At 55.1% G+C, this 22,816-nt stretch overlaps 1 protein-coding gene across 16 annotated transcripts in view; it reads left to right on the plus strand.

Moving 5' to 3' along the window:
- The first annotated feature begins 1,053 nt into the window (after nucleotides 1–1,053).
- The window catches only part of PAX6 (paired box 6), a 29,417-nt gene continuing 7,654 nt past the window's right edge, over nucleotides 1,054–22,816 (plus strand). Inside the window, exons 1-8 of one of the 16 annotated variants that reach the window (XM_050759038.1) lie at nucleotides 1,054–1,207; nucleotides 8,066–8,253; nucleotides 12,121–12,197; nucleotides 12,579–12,639; nucleotides 16,233–16,363; nucleotides 17,146–17,187; nucleotides 17,282–17,497; nucleotides 18,198–18,363. In XM_050759038.1, the coding sequence (XP_050614995.1) occupies nucleotides 12,630–12,639; nucleotides 16,233–16,363; nucleotides 17,146–17,187; nucleotides 17,282–17,497; nucleotides 18,198–18,363 (565 nt within the window). In that variant the 5' untranslated portion in view covers nucleotides 1,054–1,207; nucleotides 8,066–8,253; nucleotides 12,121–12,197; nucleotides 12,579–12,629. Of the gene's footprint in view, nucleotides 1,208–6,864; nucleotides 6,995–7,048; nucleotides 7,274–7,730; nucleotides 7,967–8,065; nucleotides 8,254–9,040; nucleotides 9,171–12,120; nucleotides 12,198–12,578; nucleotides 12,640–14,622; nucleotides 15,093–16,232; nucleotides 16,439–17,145; nucleotides 17,188–17,281; nucleotides 17,498–18,197; nucleotides 18,364–22,816 lie in introns of those variants that run through there. The other 15 variants (XM_050759036.1, XM_050759039.1, XM_050759040.1 and 12 more) reach the window with 15 other exon arrangements.

Consider the following 22,816-nt stretch of genomic DNA (forward strand, 5'->3'; position numbering starts at 1 on the left):
CAAACTCCTCAAGAGACCCCTGCCCCTCTGGGCCCGACCTCTGTCGCTTTCAAATTGGAGAGCCGGATGGAAGCACAGTGGAAGGAGTTGAGAAGCCTCCTGCTTTGAGGGATGGGGGACGGGAATGACAACGTGGGCCTAAATCTCCATTCCAAGATAACCAGGCCTAGCTCCGCTAAGCCATCTCGCAGTCCACGGAAGGTGTGAGGGAAAAACAGGCACAGACCAACAAGTCAGTGTCCTGCAGACCCCGCCCCAATTTCTGTGAGTCTTATCTTCAGAATCTGGGATTTTCCTATTTTCCTCCTCTAAGTCACAAAGTCAACAGTTAATTCAAAGTCAAAGATAAATACAATCTCCTACATTTTCTATGTGGTTGGAGCCTTTCAGCCAGGGGGCAAGGGAAGCCCGGGCAGGCCCCCTTTAGGGCTTCCCTCTCTTGAGAACCCAGCAGGCCTGGAGAGACCTTTGGCCTAGCGTTGAAAAAGGGGTCGCTGGTCCTCTTCCCGGAGCGCCCGTCTGTGCCCAGCTAGTGACTTGCGGGCTCGAGGGCCAGGTTGGGGGTACTCATCGAGCCTCGAACTCCTCCTAAAAATGATTGCTGCCAAAAGTGCCTCTCAATCCCGGCGCGGCCTTCAGGTCTCTCCGATGAAGTGATTCCCTTGGGATCGGAGAGGGGGACAGGTTGGTTACCCAGAGAAGTAGCTGGCCAGCCTAGGGGCACAGATCTTGGGGCCCTCGTGCCCGACAGTGCGGAGGAGCGCACTCGGCAAGACTGGTTTCCTGGGGATCAACTCTGCGCCCTACAGGAGGGCGAGCCAGGCCGGGCCGGGCCGGGCCGGGCTAGGGCAGTCACAGGCCGGGCCAAGGAAGGCCAGAGCAGGGGTTGGAGCCGGCCGGACCCTGGGTGGGGAGGAGTAGGCTCCCGCCCGGCAGGAAAGCCAGTCTGCGCAGAGCTGTGCCCAACTCTAGCTGCCATGACGTCACGCGGACCCGGCAGCCAATGAGGACGGCGCTGGCGTGGATATTAAGGAAAGTTAGCGCCTGCCTGAGCACCCTCTTTTCTTATCATTGACATTTAAACTCTGGGGCAGGTCCTCGCGTAGAACGCGGCTGTCAGATCTGCCACTTCCCCTGCCGAGCGGCGGTGAGAAGTGTGGGAACCGGCGCTGCCAGGCTCACCTGCCTCCCCGCCCTCCGCTCCCAGGTAACCGCCCGGGCTCCGGCCCCGGCCGGGCTCGGGGCCCGCGGCGCCTCTCCGCTGCCCGCGACTGGTGTCCCCAAATCAAAGCCCGCCCCAAGTGGCCCCGGGGCTTGATTTTTGCTTTTAAAAGGAGGCATACAAAGATGGAAGGGAGTTACTGAGGGAGGGATAGGAAGGGGGGTGGAGGAGGGACTTGTCTTTGCGGAGTGTGCTCTTCTGCAAAAGTAGCAAAATGTTCCACTCCCAAGAGTGGACTTCCAGTCCGGCCCTGAGCTGGGAGTAGGGGGCGGGAGTCTACTGCTGCTGTCTGCTAAAGTCACTCGCGACCGCGAAAAATGCAGGAGGTGGGGACGCACTTTGCATCTAGACCTCCTCTGCGTCGCAGTTCACGACATTCACGCTTGGGAAAGTCCGTACCCGCGCCTGGAGCGCTTAGAGACACTCCGTCGCGGGTCGGGCGAGGTACAGCAGAAGTTTCCCGCGGTTGCAAAGTGTAGATGGCTGGACCGCAACAAAGTCTAGAGATGAGGTTCGTTTCTCAGAAAGACGCGGAGTACGAAAGAATGCGGCCCACAGAGCTGAGCAGCGCGTAAAGCCCCAGCGTGTGATTTGAGCTTCACTTCGGAAGACCTAATAATTAGCGATTCTCACTGAGCTAGAACGCGGGCTCGGGTTACTGCGGGCGCTGCGCTGGCTGCCTAGGCGGGAAGCGCGCGGGCGCCATGGGAGCCGGGCCGCCAAACCCGGGAAAGAGCAGCGCCCACCACCCTGCGGCCCCTGGAGGGCCGGAGCCGGGGGCCGGAAGTGTCCCCGAAGTAGGTCAGGGAAGGGAAGACACAAACTTAGACTAACTCGTGGTTCAGCCGGGCGAAAGTCCTGAGAGCCCAGCCCTAAAAGCGGCTGGAGACGCCCAGGCCGGCTTAGGCGGGGCACCGGAGAACCCCGCCCGGGAGTTTGGGGCGGCCTCTGGGCCAGGCCCCGGCTAGCCCCCAACCCCCCACCCCCACTCGCGCTCCTGCGCCCTCTTTCTAGGTCTTCTGGTAGCACCTTCGGAGCTCAGTCACCTGTGACAGGTGTTTGGGACCGCCGCCCGACTCCGAGCGGTGGCCGCCCCCTGCTCACCTCACCTGGAAACGGGGGACGAGCGCAGTGGCCGTCCGGCCGCGCGCCTTACCTGGCCGGGATCCTCTCTTCCGCGGGTTCCTCTCCCTGGAGCTGGGCGGCGAGCAGGTTGCCCGCTTCGCAGTGGGAAGTGGACCTTCTCCTCCAGTCATAAATCAAACCCAGCCATCCTCGGGCCTCCTCCCTCATTAGAGATGTTTATTGGAGATTGTGTTTATTCGGCTGTCACGGCGAGAAAACGCGGTGACATAATTACCTCTGACCAGAGTCCTCGCCCCGCGCCCAGGGCGAGCCGAAGACCTCTGTCGCTTTCTTATGCCGGTGCCCTTCGTGATCGGAGGGCGCCCGTGATAGGCTTGTCTTTTTTTCCTCAGACCCTCTCACAGAATTTGGTTGATTGGAATTACTATTCAGATTTCCCCAGGGCCCGGAGTTTATTTTAGAACTGGAAAGGAAAACCGAAGGCAACCCAACGCCCCTCCGGGGCAGAAGGGGGCAGCGCGCGCGAGGCGGAAGGAGAGTCACTCTCGCTGCACAAACTTTCCTGCGGGTCGCGCCGCGCGTGCAGGGTCTGGACACCACTCGGCGCCAGAGCCGGGCCTGAGGAGCGGGGTCTGGCGGGGAAGGAGGGCTGCCAGCCTGGGTGGTGTCATTTGTTGCTTCATTTTTCATTCCCTTTCCTCTCGTGAGGAATCAGAGGCATCCGGGCCGCGGGCTGAGGATTCTTAAATTCTCCCCTGCCGCACTCGGCCGAGCCAACCCGCAGTTCCTGTCCGCCCCTCTGTCCCCCGGCAGCGGTTTTCCCCGCTAGCCAGGTTTGGAAGTCACCCTCTGTGAGACTGGGCTAGGGTTAGGAAGTGATGAAAAGCGCCGAATTGTTTTCTAATTGAAAATACTTTTTTTTTTTTTTTTTTTTTTTTGGAGATAGCGTTGACAAATATATGGGATCCCGGCTTTTGATCCCTGGCTGCGGCCTCTGTTCTCCTGTCGCTAATAAAACTCGCATTGAGCCCCTTAGTGCCTTGATTAACAGGCAGATTAACTCTTACTGGGGTTGGGAACAGCTTGTCCTAATCAATGTCATTTTAAAAGCCCGTCAGGATGCGCTTAGCTCCGGTTCCCTGGCTGCTCCAGCGAGCCAGCCATGACATTTGCTCCCTCCTCCTCCCCAGCCTCAAATCCCCCAGTAAAGCTCCCAGTTCCCGCCTGCCTGTTCCCAGGTCCACAACGGGACAAATCGCAGGACCGGGTCGTTGGCCTTTAGAACGGGCAGCGGTTTAGAGAGGGGATATCCAAGGAGAAGGGACTGAGGTGGCCTTGGCTTGCTTGCTTTTCCTTTGAAGCTGAACTCTTGCTTCTTGGGGGCAGAGGTCACAGGGAAAAGAGAGATGAGGGGGATCGTCTCAGGGTGATGAAATGGAAAGCAAACTTTCCTAGGAACCCTATTTGCAAAAATCGGAGAGTGCCGCTGATTCCAATTGTTCTACAGGTCAGGAGTTTTAAACCTAGCTCCTATCTGGACAACAGCATGGAGGGACTGGGAGGCAAAGCCTTGGGAGTCTGGCCCGCTGGGCTGCTAGGAATCCCTTTGGTGGGAGACTCCACTGGACAATGTTATTTTAAAGGTATTTCGGGGGTGGGCAGGGAGAAGACAGAGAGAGAGAGAGAAAGAGAGACAGACAGTGAGAGAGAGACAGTGAGAGAGAGAGAGAGAGAGAGAGAGAGAGAGAGAGAGAGAGAGACTGGCCTCCCAGAGTGAATGGAAGAGGACTGAGGACGGAACCCAGGGAGCCCCTAGCACTGGCCATTTGGCAGGAGGCAAGGAAGGGCGAGGGCACAGCGGCTTCCACCGTAGCTGAGCAGTGGCCACAGCCTGGAGGCGCCACGGGGCGTCTCTGGGATCTTCTTGGATTTTCTAGGCTCTGGGATCAGTGAAGCTGCCGGGTTAGCGGGAACCGGCAGGTTGCTGGAGAAAGGAGAGGGACAAAGGCCTGGAAGCGGGGGAGGCACCTGGGACTTGGCGGCCAGGGTGGGAGCCTTTGCTTTTAGTGCTCACTGGACCCGTTTGCCAGCTCCGCGGACCAGGGATCCCACCTTCCCAGGGTCTGCAAAGAGAGAGACGTTTGGGGCACTACAAAGTGACGCAGGTGTCTGCCAAGACTTTCCTCCTCCAAAGAAATGCCAGTCTTCACCCTTTACAGCGCGCCGGCGCTGCGCCTCTGCTTGGCCGGGGAAAGAGAGAGTTCGGAGGTGTCAGAACTCCGGATGGGAGACTCTTGGTTCTGAAGCTGGGAGCTGGAGGCACATCCCCCCAGAAGTGGGCACTTCTTTGCCTCCCCGAAGGTCTGATGGGGTGGGCACAGGGGAATGCCAGAGACCAGTGCGGGTGAGATGCTTGCCTGACCTTATGTTGACGCATCAATACTGGGTAGAAGCTCTGGGCAGGCTCTGGCGAGCCACAGTACCCCAGCGGGACTCCCTCCACGCAGACAGCCCCTCTACCGGGTGGGAAGACCCCGGCGGCCCCCGCAGGAACGCACCCTTCGGCCTGAGAGGTCCTCCCTCTGGCCACAGGGGGCGGAGGGTGGGGTGGGGGTTACAGGGGCATGTGGAGAGGCGGGGAAAGGCGAGACAGTACCTAAAGCGCAATCCCCTCCGCCCACCGCGCCTTGGAGGACAGCAAGTGGGCCTCCGGTGAGTTGGTAGCCGCAATTAAAATGGCGACCTGCGAGTTGTCTCGGTTTCGTACACACCTCTGGCGACCGCGTCCGCACCTCAATCTCGACCCCCACACCCCCAGGCCGCGTCACCCCCGGAGCGGGTACTTGGCAGAAGGAGTGAGGCTACCCACGAAGCAGAACAGCACCCCCACCCTTCTTGAGACCAGTCCAGAGAGAACCAGGAAATCTCGCTCTCAACCCTCTCTCCTTAAACTTTGAAAACTCGGCCTCTTTCTGGGGTTGAGCTCCCCTCCCCAAATATTGACACATGGGAAGCGGCCAAGTCCTTTTTGTTTTTTGTTTGTGCGGAGGAGTTTCCAGGAGTCTTTCCCCGAGCCCCCTTCCCCACCCAATGACGTCAGTGGCATTCACTCCTCGCTCCTTGCCTTTTCTGATTTTTTGTTAAAACTTTTCTCCGCAGAGCAGGGTGGGAGAAGGAGCTGATTCAAAGAGCCAGTGCCCTGGGGGGAAATAGCAACAAGATTACGGCTGCTTCTTTCCGAGGCAAAGCTTAAGAAGGTGCTAATCCACTCGGTCGCTAATTGAGAGGTTGTAAAAATGATACTCGCCTCCAGTTCGGACAGAATCACTGCCCCCACCCCTCCCCCCAAGTCCCTCGCTCTTGCACAGCGGACTTGAGTCTTGAGTCCAAGCTTCTTTAATGCTCGCTTGAAACGTAAAAGGAGAGAGAAAGAGAAGACCGACTTTCGCTGGTCTGGGACTCAGGGCCGCGGCCCCACTTCCCGGCATCCTCCGAAAGTCGCGCTCCTGCGAAATGAAACCTCGCACAGGAGGCCGCGGACCTGTACACCCGGCGCCACCTCCTTCGCCTCTGACCCGGGTTTCCTCCCCGCGCTGCGAGCTTCTGGGCCGCGGGAAGCGTTAGAGCCGGCAGCCCTCCCCGGCCTGGGGAGGGGAGAGGGTTGTGAGACCCTAACTCTGACTAGGGCCTGGGAGGCCTCTGCTTCCCGCCCTACCCGGGCTCCTTGGTCGCGGCGCTGCTGGGTCCAGGGCAGGAACGAGAGGGTGAGGCCCACACGTGGCCCGGCGGCCCAGGGCGGCTTGCAGCGTCCTCACTGTCCCGGCTCCCAGGTGCTGCGGCGACGCGGCCTGTCAGCAGCGAGTTCAGGACGCGCAGATTTTATTGATGGGCTTTGACTTTCAGCACTTTCCCTAAGTCAAGAAGAGTCTAGCGTACCCTGCGGCGGCTTCATTTCAGCCTCCCTGCCTCAGCTCTCCAGCCCCATTCCCCCTTGCCCGGTCCTGGAGTGTGTACTGCAGCCGGCTCCATGGCCCGAAGCTGCCGAGAGAGCTCCGGACAGTGCAGGACCAGGCATTCGCTCGCTCTCCTGTCACCTTAACTGCAGGCTCCGAGGGGCGCCTTTGGAGTGTACTGAGGTGTGTCCTAATCGTGCGGCATTCAACAAATGGACTTCTGGTGTGTGGTCAGAAGAGAAAAGCCATTTACTTACTTTCCTCCCCGGTTTTCTGGCAACAGCTGAAGGGGAGCTGCTTCCGTGGACTGCGCAGACCCAGGAGAGGGAGTCGTGGTGCGGAGACACACGCACCACACACAGATGACCGGTGGCACACACGCTGACATACCGACATCGCCGGTGGGACACACACACACACACACAAACACAGACACACACACACACACAAACACAGACACACACACACACACACACACACAGAGAGAGAGAGAGAGAGAGAGAGAGAGAGAGAGAGAGAGAGAGAGAGAGAGAAAGAATTTCTCCCAGCATTGGTCATCCGCCCCCCCACCCAGGCTTCCACTCCCCCTCCCCTCTCATCTCCCCTGGCTTCCCCTCCTCTCGGGCGCCGCGAAAAGCAGCCGCACTTAGTCAACAAATGGCACGTGGGAGAAGTTGGTGAGTGTTTGGTGAGGACTCTTCAGGGCTTTTCACAAGAACCCTCTGTACACAAAGTAAGTGGCGTGTTTACTTGGGCCTCTCCAGCCGGAGCTGTCCCTCCGCTCCGCTGCGCACCGCGGCTGCCGAAAGGAGAGAGAAGAAAGGGCCGGGGGAACGGGGTGGAGGATTGGACAGGCCCTGGAGGCTTGGGCTGGGGAGGCCGCTGGCCTCGTTTAGTTCTCGGCCAGGCAACCTCCTCTCGGCCTAGGCTTCACCGCGGCCTCCGCAGCTGGAATGGAGCTGCCAGGACCCAGTGACGCTCCCGCCTCTTTCTTCTTCTTCCAAGGGGCCAGGTGGGCTGGGGTGCGGCAGCCGCTGTGCTCTGCGTCTTGGGGCCCAGGCCGGGATGGGGTGGGGGCGGGCGGGGTCGGGGCGGCAGGCCACTCTGTCCTGGAGTTGGCAAGAAAGGACAGCGCAGAAACTTGCGCCCTCCGTGGGCTGGGAGTCTCGCGCCCAGCTTAGGGGGAGTCGGGGCGCGACCCCCAACCCAGAAGCCTTCACTTCATCGCTCAAGTTCGCGACAGCAGGGCGGGCCGCGCCGACTCTCGGCGTGCGCGGAGCGGGGAGATGCGGGCGAGCGCCAGAGCCCGGGCTCGGGGGCCCTGCGCCGGGGAGAGGAGTCCGGACCCACCGGCGGAGCCGAAAACAAGTGTATTCATATTCAAACAAACGGACCAATTGCACCAGGCGGGGAGAGGGAACATCCAATCGGCTGGCGCGAGGCCCCGGCGCTGCTTTGCATAAAGCAATATTTTGTGTGAGAGCGAGCGGTGCATTTGCATGTTGCGGAGTGATTAGTGGGTTTGAAAAGCGAACCGTGGCTCGGCCTCATTTCCCGCTCTGGTTCAGGCTCAGGAGGAAGTGTTTTGCTGGAGGATGATGACAGAGGTCAGGCTTCGCTAATGGGCCAGTGAGGAGCGGTGGAGGCGAGGCCGGGCGCCGGCACACACACATTAACACACTTGAGCCATCACCAATCAGCATAGGTGTGCTGGCTGCAGCCACTTCCCTCACCCACACTCTTTATCTCTCACTCTCCAGCCGCTGACAACCCATTTTATTGTCAATCTCTGTCTCCTTCCCAGGAATCTGAGAATTGCTCTCATACACCAACCCAGCAACATCCGTGGAGAAAACTCTCACCAGCAACTCCTTTAAAACACCGTCATTTCAAACCATTGTGGTCTTTAAGCAACAACAGCAGCACAAAAAAACCCAACCAAACAGAACTCTTGACAGGAACTGTGACAACCAGAGAGGATGCCTCATAAAGGTGAGTCCGCTTCTTTCTTCTCGCTTTATTTTTATTGCAATATTCAGACAGGTCTCCCCCTTCCTCCCCCCTTCCTTCCTCCCCTCTCGCCAGTCCCCTCCCCCACTGCTACGCCGGGAGAGTTGGGCCGGAGAAGTTTCCACGCAGGAGCCCAAACTTTCTACTTCCAGCGAAAGCCCGCGTCGGAGGGCGACTGCAGGCGAGTGGGAGCAGCGCAGGGCTCGGGGCGGGCGGCCAGCTCTGCCCCAGCGCCAGCTCCAGCGCCAGCGCCAGCGCGGGCTGAGCTCGCGGGAAGAAGGGAGACTCCAGGCGCGGCAGCAGCCGCGGCTCCCGGCCCCATCGTCGCCCAATGCTCCCGACCCGCGGGAAAAGACGAAGAGGCTCTGCGGTGTCCAAGGCCCTGGAACGGCCGCAGAGAGCAACCGCTACCGGCTGCTTTGTCCAGCCCGAGGCCCAGCGAGCGCGCAGAGAGCGGGCGCTCCGAGGAATCGCCGAGGGAACCGGCTTGCCGCGTCTCCGCCCTCCCGCCGACCCTCGGGCTTTGTGCCGCACTGGGCTCCGGCGCAGAAGAGTCAGCCTGCACTCCAGCGCCGAGGGGGCACCGCGCCCGCCACCAGCCGGAGCGGAGTCAGTCGGCAAGACAGCCGCACGCTGGAGGCAGAAGGAAGAGCGAGCTAGCGCGAGCCGGGAAGGAAGCCACCAGGCCAAGGCGGTGGGACGCGCGCTCCGAGGGAGCTCAGAGCCGAGCGGGAGGACTTGTCAGCTTCCATCCAGCCCCCGGGCTCTTGCCCCCAACTCCATTGGAGCGCGGAGCTCGGAACTTGAAAACTCTCTGCTCCCCAGGCTTCCCCAGACTCTCATCTCCCTCGCCCTGCGGAGGCTGGGGCTCTTCCCTGTCCTCCGGCCCCCTGCGCTTGGTGGGTATTTTTCCTTGTTTTCCTCTGATCCAGTCGCACCAGGTGTTGGGATTTCAGCAGGTTTTGAGGTGCAGAGGTGGTTTGCTCTTTTATTTGTTTTACTCCGAATCCTCTTATGTTTTTCTAGGTAAGGCCTTGAAAATAAATCTACGTGAAAGCATTGTCTTTCCCCCTCGTCTGATCACTTCCTCTCCCAGCTAATTAGTCGGAGTAATTTGAGAGCTTTCGATTCTAAGATCCCAGGAGGAAAAGTGTCTTTTCAAAGTTCATAAAGTTGTTGCCTCTTTCCTTGTGCAGATTTTCTCAGTCTCCCTGCGCCATAATAGCCCTGAATTTTAGCAAGTGTAATTGGGGGAAATGGAGTTGAATTTCAAGTGGAAATGCTTTCTTTTTCGAGTGCTAAAACCCGGCTCTTCATTCATGAGCGATTTCTAGAAAGTTTAAAAACAAAGTGAACGTGGTTTCTTTCTTCCTTCCTTTTTATTTTCCTTATACTCTCCCAAGCTCCTTAAGGCATTTTGGACGTTTAACTCGAACTTGGGAAGGGTTTGGTAGGGGCTGGGAGCAGAAAATGAAATGAAAGGCAAAGAGCTTGAAAGCCTGACGAGTTTACTGAAGAGAAATAATAGTTGTTGCCGTTGACATTACATTTTTTATAGCCAGTGACCTTTGCAAACGTCTGAAGGCAGTTTGATTAGTTGTTATCTTATTTGGCCCTAGAGAGTAAAACTTTGTCATCTTAATTGCTAATTCCTCTTTTGGCTGGGGGCGGGAAGACCAAGAGTGAGCTCTCCCCTTTACCCCAGTTAAAGAGTTTGGGGATGGAATTTGAGAATTAAGTAATTAAAATAACAACAGCATTTGAAAACTGAGGCTTGTGTTGGGGACAGAGAGGTGGGGGCAGTGGTCCAGCGGTCTCGTGGTCCAAGGCTGGGACGACTCCAAAATGTCTGGAGACGCCTTCGTTCAGGATGTGGGTCTATGGCCCCAGCGAGGCCGTACAGAGCCTCGGGCTGAGCTGGGGGGCTCAGGCTGCAGTTGGGGGTCTGCCCTCTCCGGTGCACAGGACTGCTTCCGGGTGTCGATGTGCCCCACTTCCCGGGTTGCCTCTGCACTTAGTGTTCACGTTAACTTAAGTAATTAGATAGCTTCTTAGCGAGAGGGAAGGGGGAATGGAGCAGAACTGGAATTTGAAATACTACCACCTTCCCAGCTGCTTCGAAAACTAATCAACAAGGCCTGTCTGGGCTCAGCTACTGAATTTTTAAAAATGGTATCAAGAAGTTACCAGCCAGGATGGGGCCATTCTGTTGTGATTGTGTACAGCATGGGTTACAAAGTGGAGTTCAGGAAGTTTTACCACTCCTAGGGGAATTCCATTCCCCATCTCCCCACCTGCTACTCCTTTGCAGCTTCAGGGTCCTGCATTGGGTGGGGTGGGGTATTCTGCATTGGAGTTGGAGATTTTGCCTGTCCAGGGCATGGCTATGGGTGCGGGGACTGAGAGACAGGAAGGAAGCATTGGGGAACCAACCTAGATAAGGGTAACTAGTAGCTGTCTGCTGTGGCCAGTATTTACCTAATGCTGAGAAAAAGTCCTCATTTTCGGTTTATTTTTATGGATTTAAGCTATCTACCAAGTGGTTAAAAAGTAGACCAGGAATGGCCTTGTAGAGTAAAACGTGCTTCTTGAAATTCTTTGCTTGCAGGCAGGCAGATCAATAATCACCATAGGTAAAACAGAAAAAATAATGCATTTTTTAAAAAACGGAGAAATGATGCTGTGACTATTTTGTTATTTTACCTCTTTTTGGGGGGCAGACCTCTTGAATGGGCTCTTTATTGTAACTCTCTCTTCCCAATTGAGCTCCCCACGGTGCCGTTGTATCTTTTTACAGCCCCTAACAACTCACACCAGTAACACAATTACCTCCAGATATTTATAACAAGAAATTACTTTTCTATTTTCTCCACTCGCCCAAAAGCCTTTTTTTTGGGGGGGCGGGGGGAAGGCAGGGAGGGGTTCGTACAGGACCAGCCTCCGGGAACCCTGCACTGGGTCAGGGTTTATGAAGCTAGGAGTGTCCCTCAGTTCCCTTTGTGAGTTGGTGGGTTGTTGGTACGTTTGGTTGGAAGCTGTGTTGCTAGTTAGGGAGACTCGGTTTTGCTCCTTGGGTTCGAGGAAAGCTGGAGAATAGAAGCCATTGTTTGCCGTCTGTAGGCTTTGTCGACCATGCTCACCCCCTCCTGTTCGTACTTTTTAAAGCAGTGAGGCGAGGTAGGCAGGGTGTGTCACAGTACAGTAAAAGGGGTGAAGATCTAAACGTCAAAAGAGAAGTTAATCACAGTAAGTGAGGTTTGGGATAAAAAGTTAGGCTTGCCCCTTTCAAAGTCCCAGAAAGCTGGGAGGTAGATGGAGAGGGGGCCATTGGGAAGATTTTTTGGTGTAGGGAAAGGAGAGGAAGATAAAGGGGTAAGCAGAGTGTTGGGTTCTGGGGGTCTTGTGAAATTCCTTAAGGAAGGAGGGAGTATGGCCCTGCAGCTCTCCCAAACTGCTTCAGCCTATACTCTCTGGCACCAGGAAGTTCCAAGGTTCCCTTCCCCTGCTTTCCAAACTTCAGGTTCCTCTCCCCTCACACCCCCTCAACCTCAACTCTTGGCCTCTACTCCCTTTTCCTGGTTCTTAATATTTTTGCAAAGTGGGACCCCAACTTGTCAGATTTGCCAATTCTCCCAAGCCAGACCAGAGCAGCCTCTTTTAAAGGATGGAGACTTCTGTGGGAGATGCCGCTGAGAATGTGGGTGTAATGCTGGGACTTAGAGTTTGATGGCAGTTTGACTGAGCCCTAGATGCATGTGTTTTTCCTGAGAGTGGGACTCAGAGAGCCCATGGACCTATGCTGTTGAACCACAGCTTGATATACCTTTCTCTCCTTCTGTTTTGTCTTAGGGGGAAGACTTTAACTAGGGGCGCGCAGATGTGTGAGGCCTTTTATTGTGAGAGTGGACAGACATCCGAGATTTCAGGCAAGTTCTGTGGTGGCTGCTTTGGGCTCAAAACCCACAAACAGTCAAAACAAACTATTTCAGTATGCTTCTTCACTATAGATCCGATAGAACAAAAAATTCAAAATTGGGGCATTGGTTCTACTGATTAAAGGGTTAACTGCTAAAGAATGTAGGGGAAAGAGATTGGCGATATTCGAGTATTTTGTTTCAAGTCCCAAAGGGTAGCTTTTGCATGCACTGCAAGGCAGAGCTGGGTGACCCTCAGATTGCCCCAAGCGGTTGAGTAGATCAATTCCTAAGGAACGGAGATTCTCCTGTCCTAGCCCCAGGTCCACCTCGGTTGGGAGTTCAGGCCTACCTGATGCAGCTGCCCAGGGATTAACTCCTATTTTCTAACAGAGCCCCGTATTCGAGCCCCGTGGAATCCCGCGGCCCCCAGTCAGAGCCAGCATGCAGAACAGTAAGTGCCTCTGATCTTTCTGGGACTTTGGGCTCGGGGTGCGCGGACCCGAGGGTCAGGGGAGGACACAGGCTCGCGACGCCCGAGCTGGCCCGGCCGCCGACTGACTGAGGCCCAGGGCCTGCGGCGGCTGCTCCCCACTCCGCGCCCGGCAGCCCAGGAGGGGAGGGCGTTTGCTTTGCTCTTCTCGATACTGAAGAAGCAGGGGCTGGGCCCTTAAGAACAGTCCGCCCGAGTTTTCGAAGCTGCGGTAGAGAAACCCCATCCCCCCCAAATCCTGTAACTCACACCCCCTCCCCGCCCCTGCCCGGGCTCTGACCCCGGAGAGAGGGGCTGGGCTGAGCAGGGCGGGGCGAAGGCTTCTTCTAGTTGCGCGAGAAGGAGGCCCCTTTGGGCTTAGCCAAGACTGAAAGTCTCCACCAACTCGGCGGGGTGGGGGGCTTCTCTCCCCAAGTCCCTCTCAGGGCAGCTCCTCCCCTCCTTACCCCACCTATGGACCTAGAAGGGTTGGGAAGAGGAGCCCCCAGGCCTGCAGCAGGGTAGGGGTGGTAAACTCGCTGTTACAGGGCGCGGGAAGAGAGCGCGGTTTACTGGGTCTGGGAAGGAGGTGCCCAGAAACTGGAAAAGCCCTGCCCTGGCAACTGCAATTGCTTGGGTCCTGATAGTCCCAGGCCCAGAGCACCTTTGATACTTATGGCTCTTCTACTTCCCTGCTTTTCTCTGCCCAGACCCCCTGGGCCCCCACCCACCTTCCTGTTTAGTTGGTGGGTGCTGGTACGTGGCAGGGCTAGTCTAGAGCTCCGACCTGGGAGCCTGGAGGCCCAGCGAAACCAGGCCGGGTTTGAAGTTACGGTTGAGGCGTCAGGGCTCAACTGAACTCGGAGTGTGGAAAGGCCCAGGTCTTCTAGCAGCCTTCCCTGGCCGAACCACAAAGGCTTAAGAGGGTCCCCAGCACCTTATCCATCTGTTCTGGAAACGCCGGTCGCCCCCTGGTGCTTCCGGGACTGGTAAGCGCGTAGCTGATGAAGGGGCACAAAGGTGGCGAGCTTTGCGGGGGTAGTTGTGCAGAACCTGCCGCACCCCAGGGCTTGGCCGGTAGGCTCCCTTTCGGCGGCTGGGCTCTCCCCTTGGAGCTCAGACTCCCCAACCGCAGGCTCGCTCTCGGGCGGGCCCCAGCCAGGGCTTGCAGCCCTGAGCGTTTGCCGCTGCGGCCCGGCTGGCAGGCCCCGAGGGGCGCGGGGTCGCGGGCCGGCCCGCAGGGCTTGTGCCGCTCGTTCCCGGGTGTGCGCGAGGCGCGGAGCGTCCAAATTGACACCATATGTTTTCCTATTAGTTGCTTCGCGGTCGAGTTCTAGGCGCATAATCAACGCCAGTGGGCGAGAGCGCCAGCCGTCCCTAGGGAAGGGACACAATGATTGAGGCTTAACCTCTGAAGGGGAATTTGGAGCTGCTCTTCCTCGCTGCCATTTCGATGCTGGGAGTGGCGCTCTGGCCCTGGCGTCTCCTGGGCGAGCACCCAGCGGCGATAGCTGCGGAGGTGGCGGGCACGTTATTTTTTGAAATGGGTGAGGAGGAAGGTCTGGATGTAGGCTGCCTCACGCGCCCGCCTTGGCATTCGCAGACTGGGAATTGCCGTGTCTATGCGTGAAGTTTGGAAAGTCTTTCTCTGTGTCTTTCTGGGACAGCCTTTCTTTTTCCGGGAAGCTCCCTGTGCCTAGAGGTGGGGCTCCGTAGCTGGAGCGGTGAATGGAACTTGCGAGGCAAAGGAAGGCAATAAAAGGAAGTTAGGATAAACCGGAAACGTGGGCCAGGCCTTGCTCTGTTGGAGAAGCGGTGTCCCCGCAATGTCCCTGCTTGCGCTGGGTCCGGCCGGAGCCCAGATCCCCCAAACGCCTGTCACTTCTCATCGAGTTGAGGCTCCGGCCACCCACCCCCACCCCGCCTCGGTGAGGGCCCCCCCCTCAGCCCCAAGCCTTCGGCTACCCTGAAAACGCGGCTCCCCTCGAAGGGGAAACGAGTGCAGTTCAATCTCGTCTGAGTGATCTACAAATAGGGACGGAAAGGGTCGTTTTATCACGGTCCCGTTTGTCGTGACGATGCAATTTCCCGGAGCGGAGCACTGTCACAAAGTGACAAGGCTGCCACAAGCGCCCCGACTGATCTTTTCAATTAGCCTTCCATGCATGATCCGGAGCGACTTCCGCCTATTTCCAGAAATTAAGCTCAAACTTGACGTGCAGCTAGTTTTATTTTAAAGACAAATGTCAGAGAGGCTCATCATATTTTCCCCCCTCTTCTATATTTGGAGCTTATTTATTGCTAAGAAGCTCAGGCTCCTGGAGTCAATTTATCAGTAGGCTCCAAGGAGAAGAGAGGAGAGGAGAGGAGAGGAGAGCTGAAAAGGGAGCCACGTCTTTTCCTAGGAGGACTGCTCTCTAGAGTCGGGGCTGCAGGTTGGAGATTTTTAAGGAAGTGGAAATTGGCAATTGGCTTTATTTTGTGTGTCTGTGGTTTTGGGGGAGGGGGGCTACAAAGGGGCTAACTCCCTCTCCCTGTTCTCCAAGGTTGGACCACAGGGATGAGGTTGTGAGATACAAAGATAAAGGAGGGATGGGGAACACTATGACGTGGTCTTTTCTTTTTCGTTTCTGTTTTTGATTTTTGCTAATATCTATCCTTGGCTGAGGGGAGGGCGGAGTTCAGCGGCGGAAATAAAGCGAGCAGTGGCCGGTGCGAAACGACTCCCGGCTCTAAGCCTTACTTGCGGTGGCCGGACTTGTCTGTGGCTGAAGCAGAGCCGGGGCTCTGACTCTCACGTCTACACTGGAGGAGCGGAAACCTGGACTGGGGTTCGCCAGCCACAGACTGGCTGCTCTGGTTCTTCTCTCCTCTTCCTTCTTCTGTTCTAACCAAACAAAACCAAACTCGGTGCTTGTGCCAGGCCTTGGCCAGTTTGGACTGTAATGCAAACATTTCTGGATTTTAGCTTCCAAGGGAGCACTCAAGGGCTGTAAGGTTTGCTATCACTGTTCCAACACTGCAGAGACCTTGAAGGTTAAGTGTGGGATCTGTAGAACCTATGGTTTGCGGTGACACTCAGAGGGGATCTTTGGGAGATTTGTAGAGCTGGTTCTTAGCGCTTTGTGGGTTCAGAGGCTGGCTGCAGTGTTTATGAAGAGGGACAGTGGGCTGGGGACACTGCTGGGGTTATGGCGGTAGAGAGGTCCATGTGTTCTTGTTCCTTGGCATGTGTCTGACTCTGTTGCTGCTGCAGTCCAGTGGGCAAGGGCACGGCTGTTTGGGGCTGGGCTGCCCAATGTCTGGCATGGTTGGTTGTCCTGTTGTCCTTTTTTTTGATCGATAGCAGGAACCTGATCGCTGAGGTTGGCACAGGTTGGCAGGGGGATGAGGATGCATTGTGGTTGTCTCCTCCTCCTCCTCCTCTCTTTCTTCCTCTGCCCCTTCTTTTTCTCTTTCCTCTTCTTCCTGTTCTTGTTCTCCCTCATCTTCCTCTTCCTTCCTCTCCCTCTTCTTCCTCTTCATTCTGCTCTCCTCTCTTCTTTTCCCCTTTGCTCTCCTCTCCCTTTCCTCAGGTCACAGCGGAGTGAATCAGCTCGGTGGTGTTTTTGTCAACGGGCGGCCACTGCCGGACTCCACCCGGCAGAAGATTGTAGAGCTAGCTCACAGCGGGGCACGGCCGTGCGACATTTCCCGAATTCTGCAGGTGATCCTCCCGGCGCCGCCCCACTCGCCGCCCCCGCGGCCCTCCACTCTCAACGCCCTCTCTTCATTTCTTACTGTAAACGATGCTAATTATGGACCCCCCACCCTCACCCACCCCAGTCCCCAGTCCCCCACCCACTCCCCTGCCTTCCCACTTTTCCCTCTCCTTCCACCATCCTTCCCTATCTCTTTCAACCTGGGTTGAAACAGATAACTCATCTGCTTCAGAAAAATACAGTGTGTGGATTTTTTAAAAAAATCTTTCTCTTTTTATTTGATAAAGACATTCATTGTGGGAACAGTTTATGAACTGTAATAAACTTAGTTATATAAATAGGCATAATTTCATTCTGCTCTCCCCAGCCCATGCTTACCTCAGATTTTGAGGTATTTGCTTATTCTTCATATTTATGAAGAATACATATTGATTTTAGAAGGCAAGTGCTATTTACTCCTCCCTAACTCATATTTACTCAGTTGGGCATTTTTTAAAGAAAAAGAAGTAAAAAATCAGGTTTTTTTAACCTTTGCTCTTTAAAACCTGGCACCACTTTAAGCAAGGTCAGCACAAAAATAAATTAATCTGACTTCGTTTTGATGCATCTTCAGGCAGTGTTTAAGAAAACAGTTTTTTTTAAAAACAACTTTTAAATTCTTTTTTTAGTTCAAACTGTTTGAAAGTATCATCATATTTGTAGTTTTTAGGGCTACAAATGTAATTTTAAGAAAAAAGCTCTCTACAGTAAGTTCTCATACCATTGAAGGTATATTTTTGTGTTATAGACCCATGCAGATGCAAAAGTCCAAGTGCTGGACAATCAAAACGTAAGCTTGTCATTGTTTAATGCATACTTAAACAATTTTATTTTTGTCTTGAAATTATTAATAATGTGGTTTTCTGTCCACTTCCCCTATGCAGGTGTCCAACGGATGTGTGAGTAAAATTCTGGGCAGGTATTACGAGACTGGCTCCATCAGACCCAGGGCAATCGGTGGTAGTAAACCGAGAGTAGCGACTCCAGAAGTTGTAAGCAAAATAGCCCAGTATAAGCGGGAGTGCCCGTCCATCTTTGCTTGGGAAATCCGAGACAGATTACTGTCCGAGGGGGTCTGTACCAACGATAACATACCAAGTGTAAGTTCATTGAGAACATCTGCCCTCCCTACCCTAAGCCCAAGGCTCTCTCCTCTTTACCTCCTCCCACCCTCTCTCTCCACTGTCTCTTAGTCTGTGTCCTCTCCCTGCTCCACATTTGTCTCCTTTGTACCTGGGGAAACAGAGAGGAATGCCCTGACCCTTCTTTGACTGTCTGGAAAATGGGAGTCAAGTGTGGGGAGTCGTTCACTTCATTTGCATGCTGCAAAACGGAGGGCGGAGGCACCAGGGAAAGGCACTTAAATCAAGAAGGAAAATGAGAACCAGATTGTAACTTCGTCCCAATCCACCTGCCAGAACTTTCCTTCAGGTGTCACACATCCATTTCCATCCTAATATTAAACAATATCATGAAAGAAAGCTTTACACCAAGTCTAAATATATTTTATTTTCGGGCAGTCTTTTAACAAAGCAAAGCGACCGTGTGAGTTAGGTCACCAGAGACACCAACCAATGGTGAAGGACCTCCTCCCCTCAATTCTCTATTCAACTCAATTTCCATGCCCAAAATGATAGCTATCATTTTTTCCACGATGTATCTGCAAATCCACTGTCCCGGGGTGGCTGGGAGCTTTTTAATGGGTTGAGAGTTGCTTTTTAAAGTGGTGGGTGAGCTGAGATGGGTGACTGTGTCTTCAGGAGACACTACCATTTGGTTTGATTTTGGTTTGATTTGCAGGTGTCATCAATAAACAGAGTTCTTCGCAACCTGGCTAGTGAAAAGCAACAGATGGGCGCAGACGGCATGTATGATAAACTAAGGATGTTGAACGGGCAGACCGGAAGCTGGGGCACCCGCCCTGGTTGGTATCCGGGGACTTCGGTGCCAGGGCAACCTACACAAGGTAAAACTCCAGCAGCCATCCACGCAGCTCTCCATATATGCAGCCCGTTGCCTGTCCCCTACTCTCCCAACCTTTTCCTCCCGGGGCTTCCATGCTTGGGGAATGTCATGGGTGAGACTGCATTTGAAGGCCTGGGACACATCGAGCATATTGAATGTAGGTGGTGTTTGTTGAACCATCTTGTTGGCCTGGGAATGTGAGGGTTGTGTATGTCAGGAGTGGTATGAAGGTGGCTGGGGTGTGTGTGTGTTTGTCGGCAGCACTGTGTGCATAAGAACGAGCTGCGTGGTGCACTATTCAAATCTGACATTAGAATGCAGGGAGAGCCCCCTTGTAGAAGTGTGACAGGTTAACACACTGACAGACTGCGAGGTAAACATAATTGTATCGTGTTGCTTTTTGCTGTAATTGACAAATTATGTGACTATGAGTAGGGTGCACATGAAAGGGTGAGCAAGGAGATGCAGGGCCTAATAGGGGTAGGAGCGTTAGAAGTGGTGGTCTCCCAACTAAAACCACCCCACTATCCTTGCCCCTCTGGGCCGCACTTTCTCACTCTCTGTGGGTGGCGACTATGTGGAAGTGGTGAGGTGAAGATACTGTGAACAGGACGGCGGGGTGCTGGGAGCTGCTCCGGTCTGGGAGGAGAGATGGGACCTGGAACACCCTAGGTTCTGTGAGAAGGGCTGGAGGAAGAGGAGCGGATGGGGGAGGAGGGTCAGTTGGCTTCCCCTCCGCCCCCCTCCACACCCCGGGGTAGTTTGGTCAAGAATAGGAAACAGTTTACTCCTAAGATTAATCGGTATTTGTTGTCCTCGTGACAAGGAGATAATATGCGGGATAATGGGACGTGGCGTCTCACTCCCGGGAGCACAACGGAGCCTGGGGGCTCGGGGCCGGGGGTGGCGCGCGGGACTGCGAGGAGGCTGCCGGCGCGTCCGTGCGCTCTCGAACCGGCTCCGGATGCCCGGCGCCTCCATGGAGTCGGGCGAGGGAAGGGAAAATCGGTAACAGTATGCGAAATATCTGGTACAAAGGATGCTTCTGTCACTCGCAAGAATTTGTTATGGGAACAATCCTGTCGCTCTGTAATTGCTCATTAGAGAACGTTTTGTTTCTCATTAAGGCGACATGAATAAGCGTCTAGTTGAAGGAGACAGCTGTAGAAATGTTCCACAAGAGACCTCTGGACACGATTCGGCACCAATTGCCAATTAGACATGTCAGTTTTAAGAGCAGAAAACAATATAGGACGGACACTGGGAAGATAGGGAGCAAAGCGCTCGCTTCTTGTTTCCCAGCGCGGCCGCTCGGCCGGCGGAGGCCTCCTGACGCGCGGGGCCCGGGCTACCCTGGGCGACCCCGCCCGCGCGGGCCCCAAACCTGTCGCCTCCGCGAGCGCAGAGGGCCCCCAGGCCCGCTCCCGCCTCTGGTGAGACTAGCGATTGACCCCACCGAGTGTAGGCAACCCCACCCCTGCCTGACCTTTGAAACTGTAGGACTCCCACGTGTAGACACTGGACACACCCAAGTGATACCCGAACTTCGCACTCACGAGCGTCCACCCCTCCGCCCCCAGCAATCTGAGATCCTGGTGATCCCTCACCTGCCAAGAGTCTGGCCCACTTAGTCCCAGAAATCTTGGGGAGGGACGCAGGGCACGGTGGCCTAGGCCTGGGAGGGCTGAGCCCAGAGCCTCCACTCCCGGCTCTCCTCGGCGTGTGGGCTCCCACGAGCTTGGGGCGCCGGAGACACCCGCCTCGCGCTTCTTGGAGTTGGGACAGAAGCTGAGGACAGCAGCTTCCACCAGAGGTGGCGCCCAATTCGGGCGGATTTTCGTCCCCGGCAACCTGAGGGCGGGAAGCGAGTCTAACCGGCTGGGGTCCGCGGGTGATGGTTGGGGTCGGAGGTGGCGCTAGTCCAGGGGCTTTTCATTTGCTAGAAAATTCTGGGTCAACTGACAATCACCACCCCTCACCCTCAAGTGAGGTTTTTGGGGGGTGATTGTCACCTCAGGCACAGGATCGTCGTCCCTACTTGCGTGGGGAGGACACGTGGGCCAAACGAAGCACAGAGTTGCCGGTGTGGGGGTAGCGGGCACTGGTGGCGAGCCTCGCTTCACGTTCCCAGGGAATCTTCAGGCTTTTTGGCGCTAAGAGGATCGTCCTCCCTCCTTAGCCCCCTTTCCCAGCCCAGGAAGCCTTTCTTGGGTTTTAAAGAGTCCATTACTCCAAAAGCATAAGGCGGAGGTTAGGTCTCAGAGGGAGACAAATATGGTTTCCATCTGATCAACGCCATGAGGCAGTGAATAAAATTGCGACGATGTAGCCTGACAACAACAAGAGACAACTCTATCCAGCCCCAATTCTCCAGCGATTTGGTGGTTTTAGGGATCACGGAGACACTTTTTCTTATCTCCTCCCCTCACCCCACCCCCACCCCCCATAATACCCAGGCCCTCTGTAGGATTTAGTCAGCCTCTCTTTCAACAGATGCTACAATGTTTTGATCCGCGCTCCAGAGCTGAAAAGGTGCCGCAACCGGGTTGCTATCTTTTCTTGCTTGTTTTCCGCCTCACTGATTAAGACACTAAGAAACTAAGGAATGATTTTATTTCTCAGCGTGGCGCTCTCTCTCTCTCTCTCTCTCTCTCTCTCTCTCTCTCTCTCTCTGTCTCTCTGTCTCTCTCTGTCTCTCTCTCTCTCTCTCTGTCTCTCTGTCTCTGTCTCTCTCTCTCTCTCTCTCTCTCTCTCTCTCTCTCTCTCTCTCTCTCTTTCTCTCTCTGCTCCTTCCAGGAAACAAATCCTATCCCCATCGTCAGATGGTCCTGGGGCTGGGATAATGGGAGGCGCTTTCACTCGCCTTCTCACGGATTAGGCTGGAAGGTGAACGGCACCCATTGAAGGCCCCTGCTTTGAGCGTGGCTCCGAGGGGGCGCCTTTTAAAGAAGATATCTTAATTGTCCACCACTTAGGTTTATCGTGGGCGGGGGGGGGGGGAACGGAATTCGAGATCCAACTTCTAGTTTTATTTTGTTAAAAGCTTTAAGAGTGGAAAGAGTGGAAGGCAAATCCACTAAAGTGGGGGGAAGGCACCCATTTTAAGTAAGAGCAGCCGCTAGGTCACTGCTTGGCTGCAAACAGTTGCCAGTTCTAAAGTAAAGAACTGTCCCCGTGCCGCTCTCCCCGTGGGGTAGAGAAGGGATCCTACAGCGACGGGTTTCTTTTTGCTGTCATGTAATTCCAGTCCCCACTTCCCATCTTTTTTTTTTTTTTTCTTCCAGATTTAAAATTGAACTCTACTGTTCCTGCTGATTTTCTCCCTTAAGTGTCAGTTCTGGAGGCAGCACAGGGCCTGGCGGCTATCGCGTGCATGCCTGTGTAACCCGTGTGTATGTTTGCGTGAGACAAAACACGGATAAGAATGTGAATCTCCATGTTTTAAAATTTAGAAAATGTCAAAGAGGCAAATGAGAGCAGAGCATGCTATCGGCGGGGGTCTTTGGAGGCAGATTCGGGCAACTTTGTTTAATTGGCGAGATCGCATGTGCCAGAAAAGGGACTGAGATGGGGCCCCCAGGAAGGCAGGGACATGAGTGACCATGGGGAGATGGGCATTGTGTTCTCCTCAGTGCCCCCCACCCCATACCAGATGTGCACAGATTTTTGTCTGGTTTCCAAAAACAATAACCCTCTGGCCTTTCTAGTTGTCCAAAAGGAGCGATTTCCAGTCTTCTTGACCAAACCCGAAAATAAAGAGAGGTGGGGGTGGTCGCTTCATTTCTTCCCTTGAAAAACGCTTTGAAAAGTCCCGGAAACTTGGGGCGGTAAATTAGCACAGACGCTTGTGCCCGCACACGTGAGAGGAGCGCTTCTCCCTCAGCTAAGTTACCCTCCTCCACCCCCACCTTTCTGATGGAGTGCAAAGACCCAGAGTCCAACTGAGGCTCAGTTACTAATATTCTCTGTCCCTCATCTTCCTTTTCCTCTCTCTCCCACACTTGTTCGGCCCTCTTGTCTCTTTTTCCTCTTAGCATTCTTTTCTGTCCTTTTTTTTCTTATACCTTTATGGCCTCTGTGTTTTTTGAGCCCTCTTTTTCCCTCCACCGCCCTCCGCCCTTCCCCCAATCCAGGCCCCCCAATCCTGCCCCCTTGCTTCCACCCCCACCGCTGGTTTCCATCCTGCCTCCCCTCCATCTCCCCTACGTAGGAACCTGGCCGTCGTCCCCGTCCACTCTCCCTGCCTCCCCCCATGCTGGGCCTTGGCCCCCCATCCACCCTCCATCCCCCCATCCACCCTCCATCCCCCCAGCCAAGCGCCCTAAATAGCACGGAGGCGCCCGCTCTTCGGACAGTGATTAATGATAGCAGAGCAGAGGGGTTAACACACTTCACTGAAAAGTCTGTTGACTGGGCTTCTTGTAACACAATGTGGCCCGCTGCACGCCTCAAGA

The sequence above is a fragment of the Macaca thibetana genome, chromosome 14 (genome assembly GCF_024542745.1).
Source record: "Macaca thibetana thibetana isolate TM-01 chromosome 14, ASM2454274v1, whole genome shotgun sequence".
Lineage (NCBI taxonomy): Eukaryota > Metazoa > Chordata > Mammalia > Primates > Cercopithecidae > Macaca > Macaca thibetana.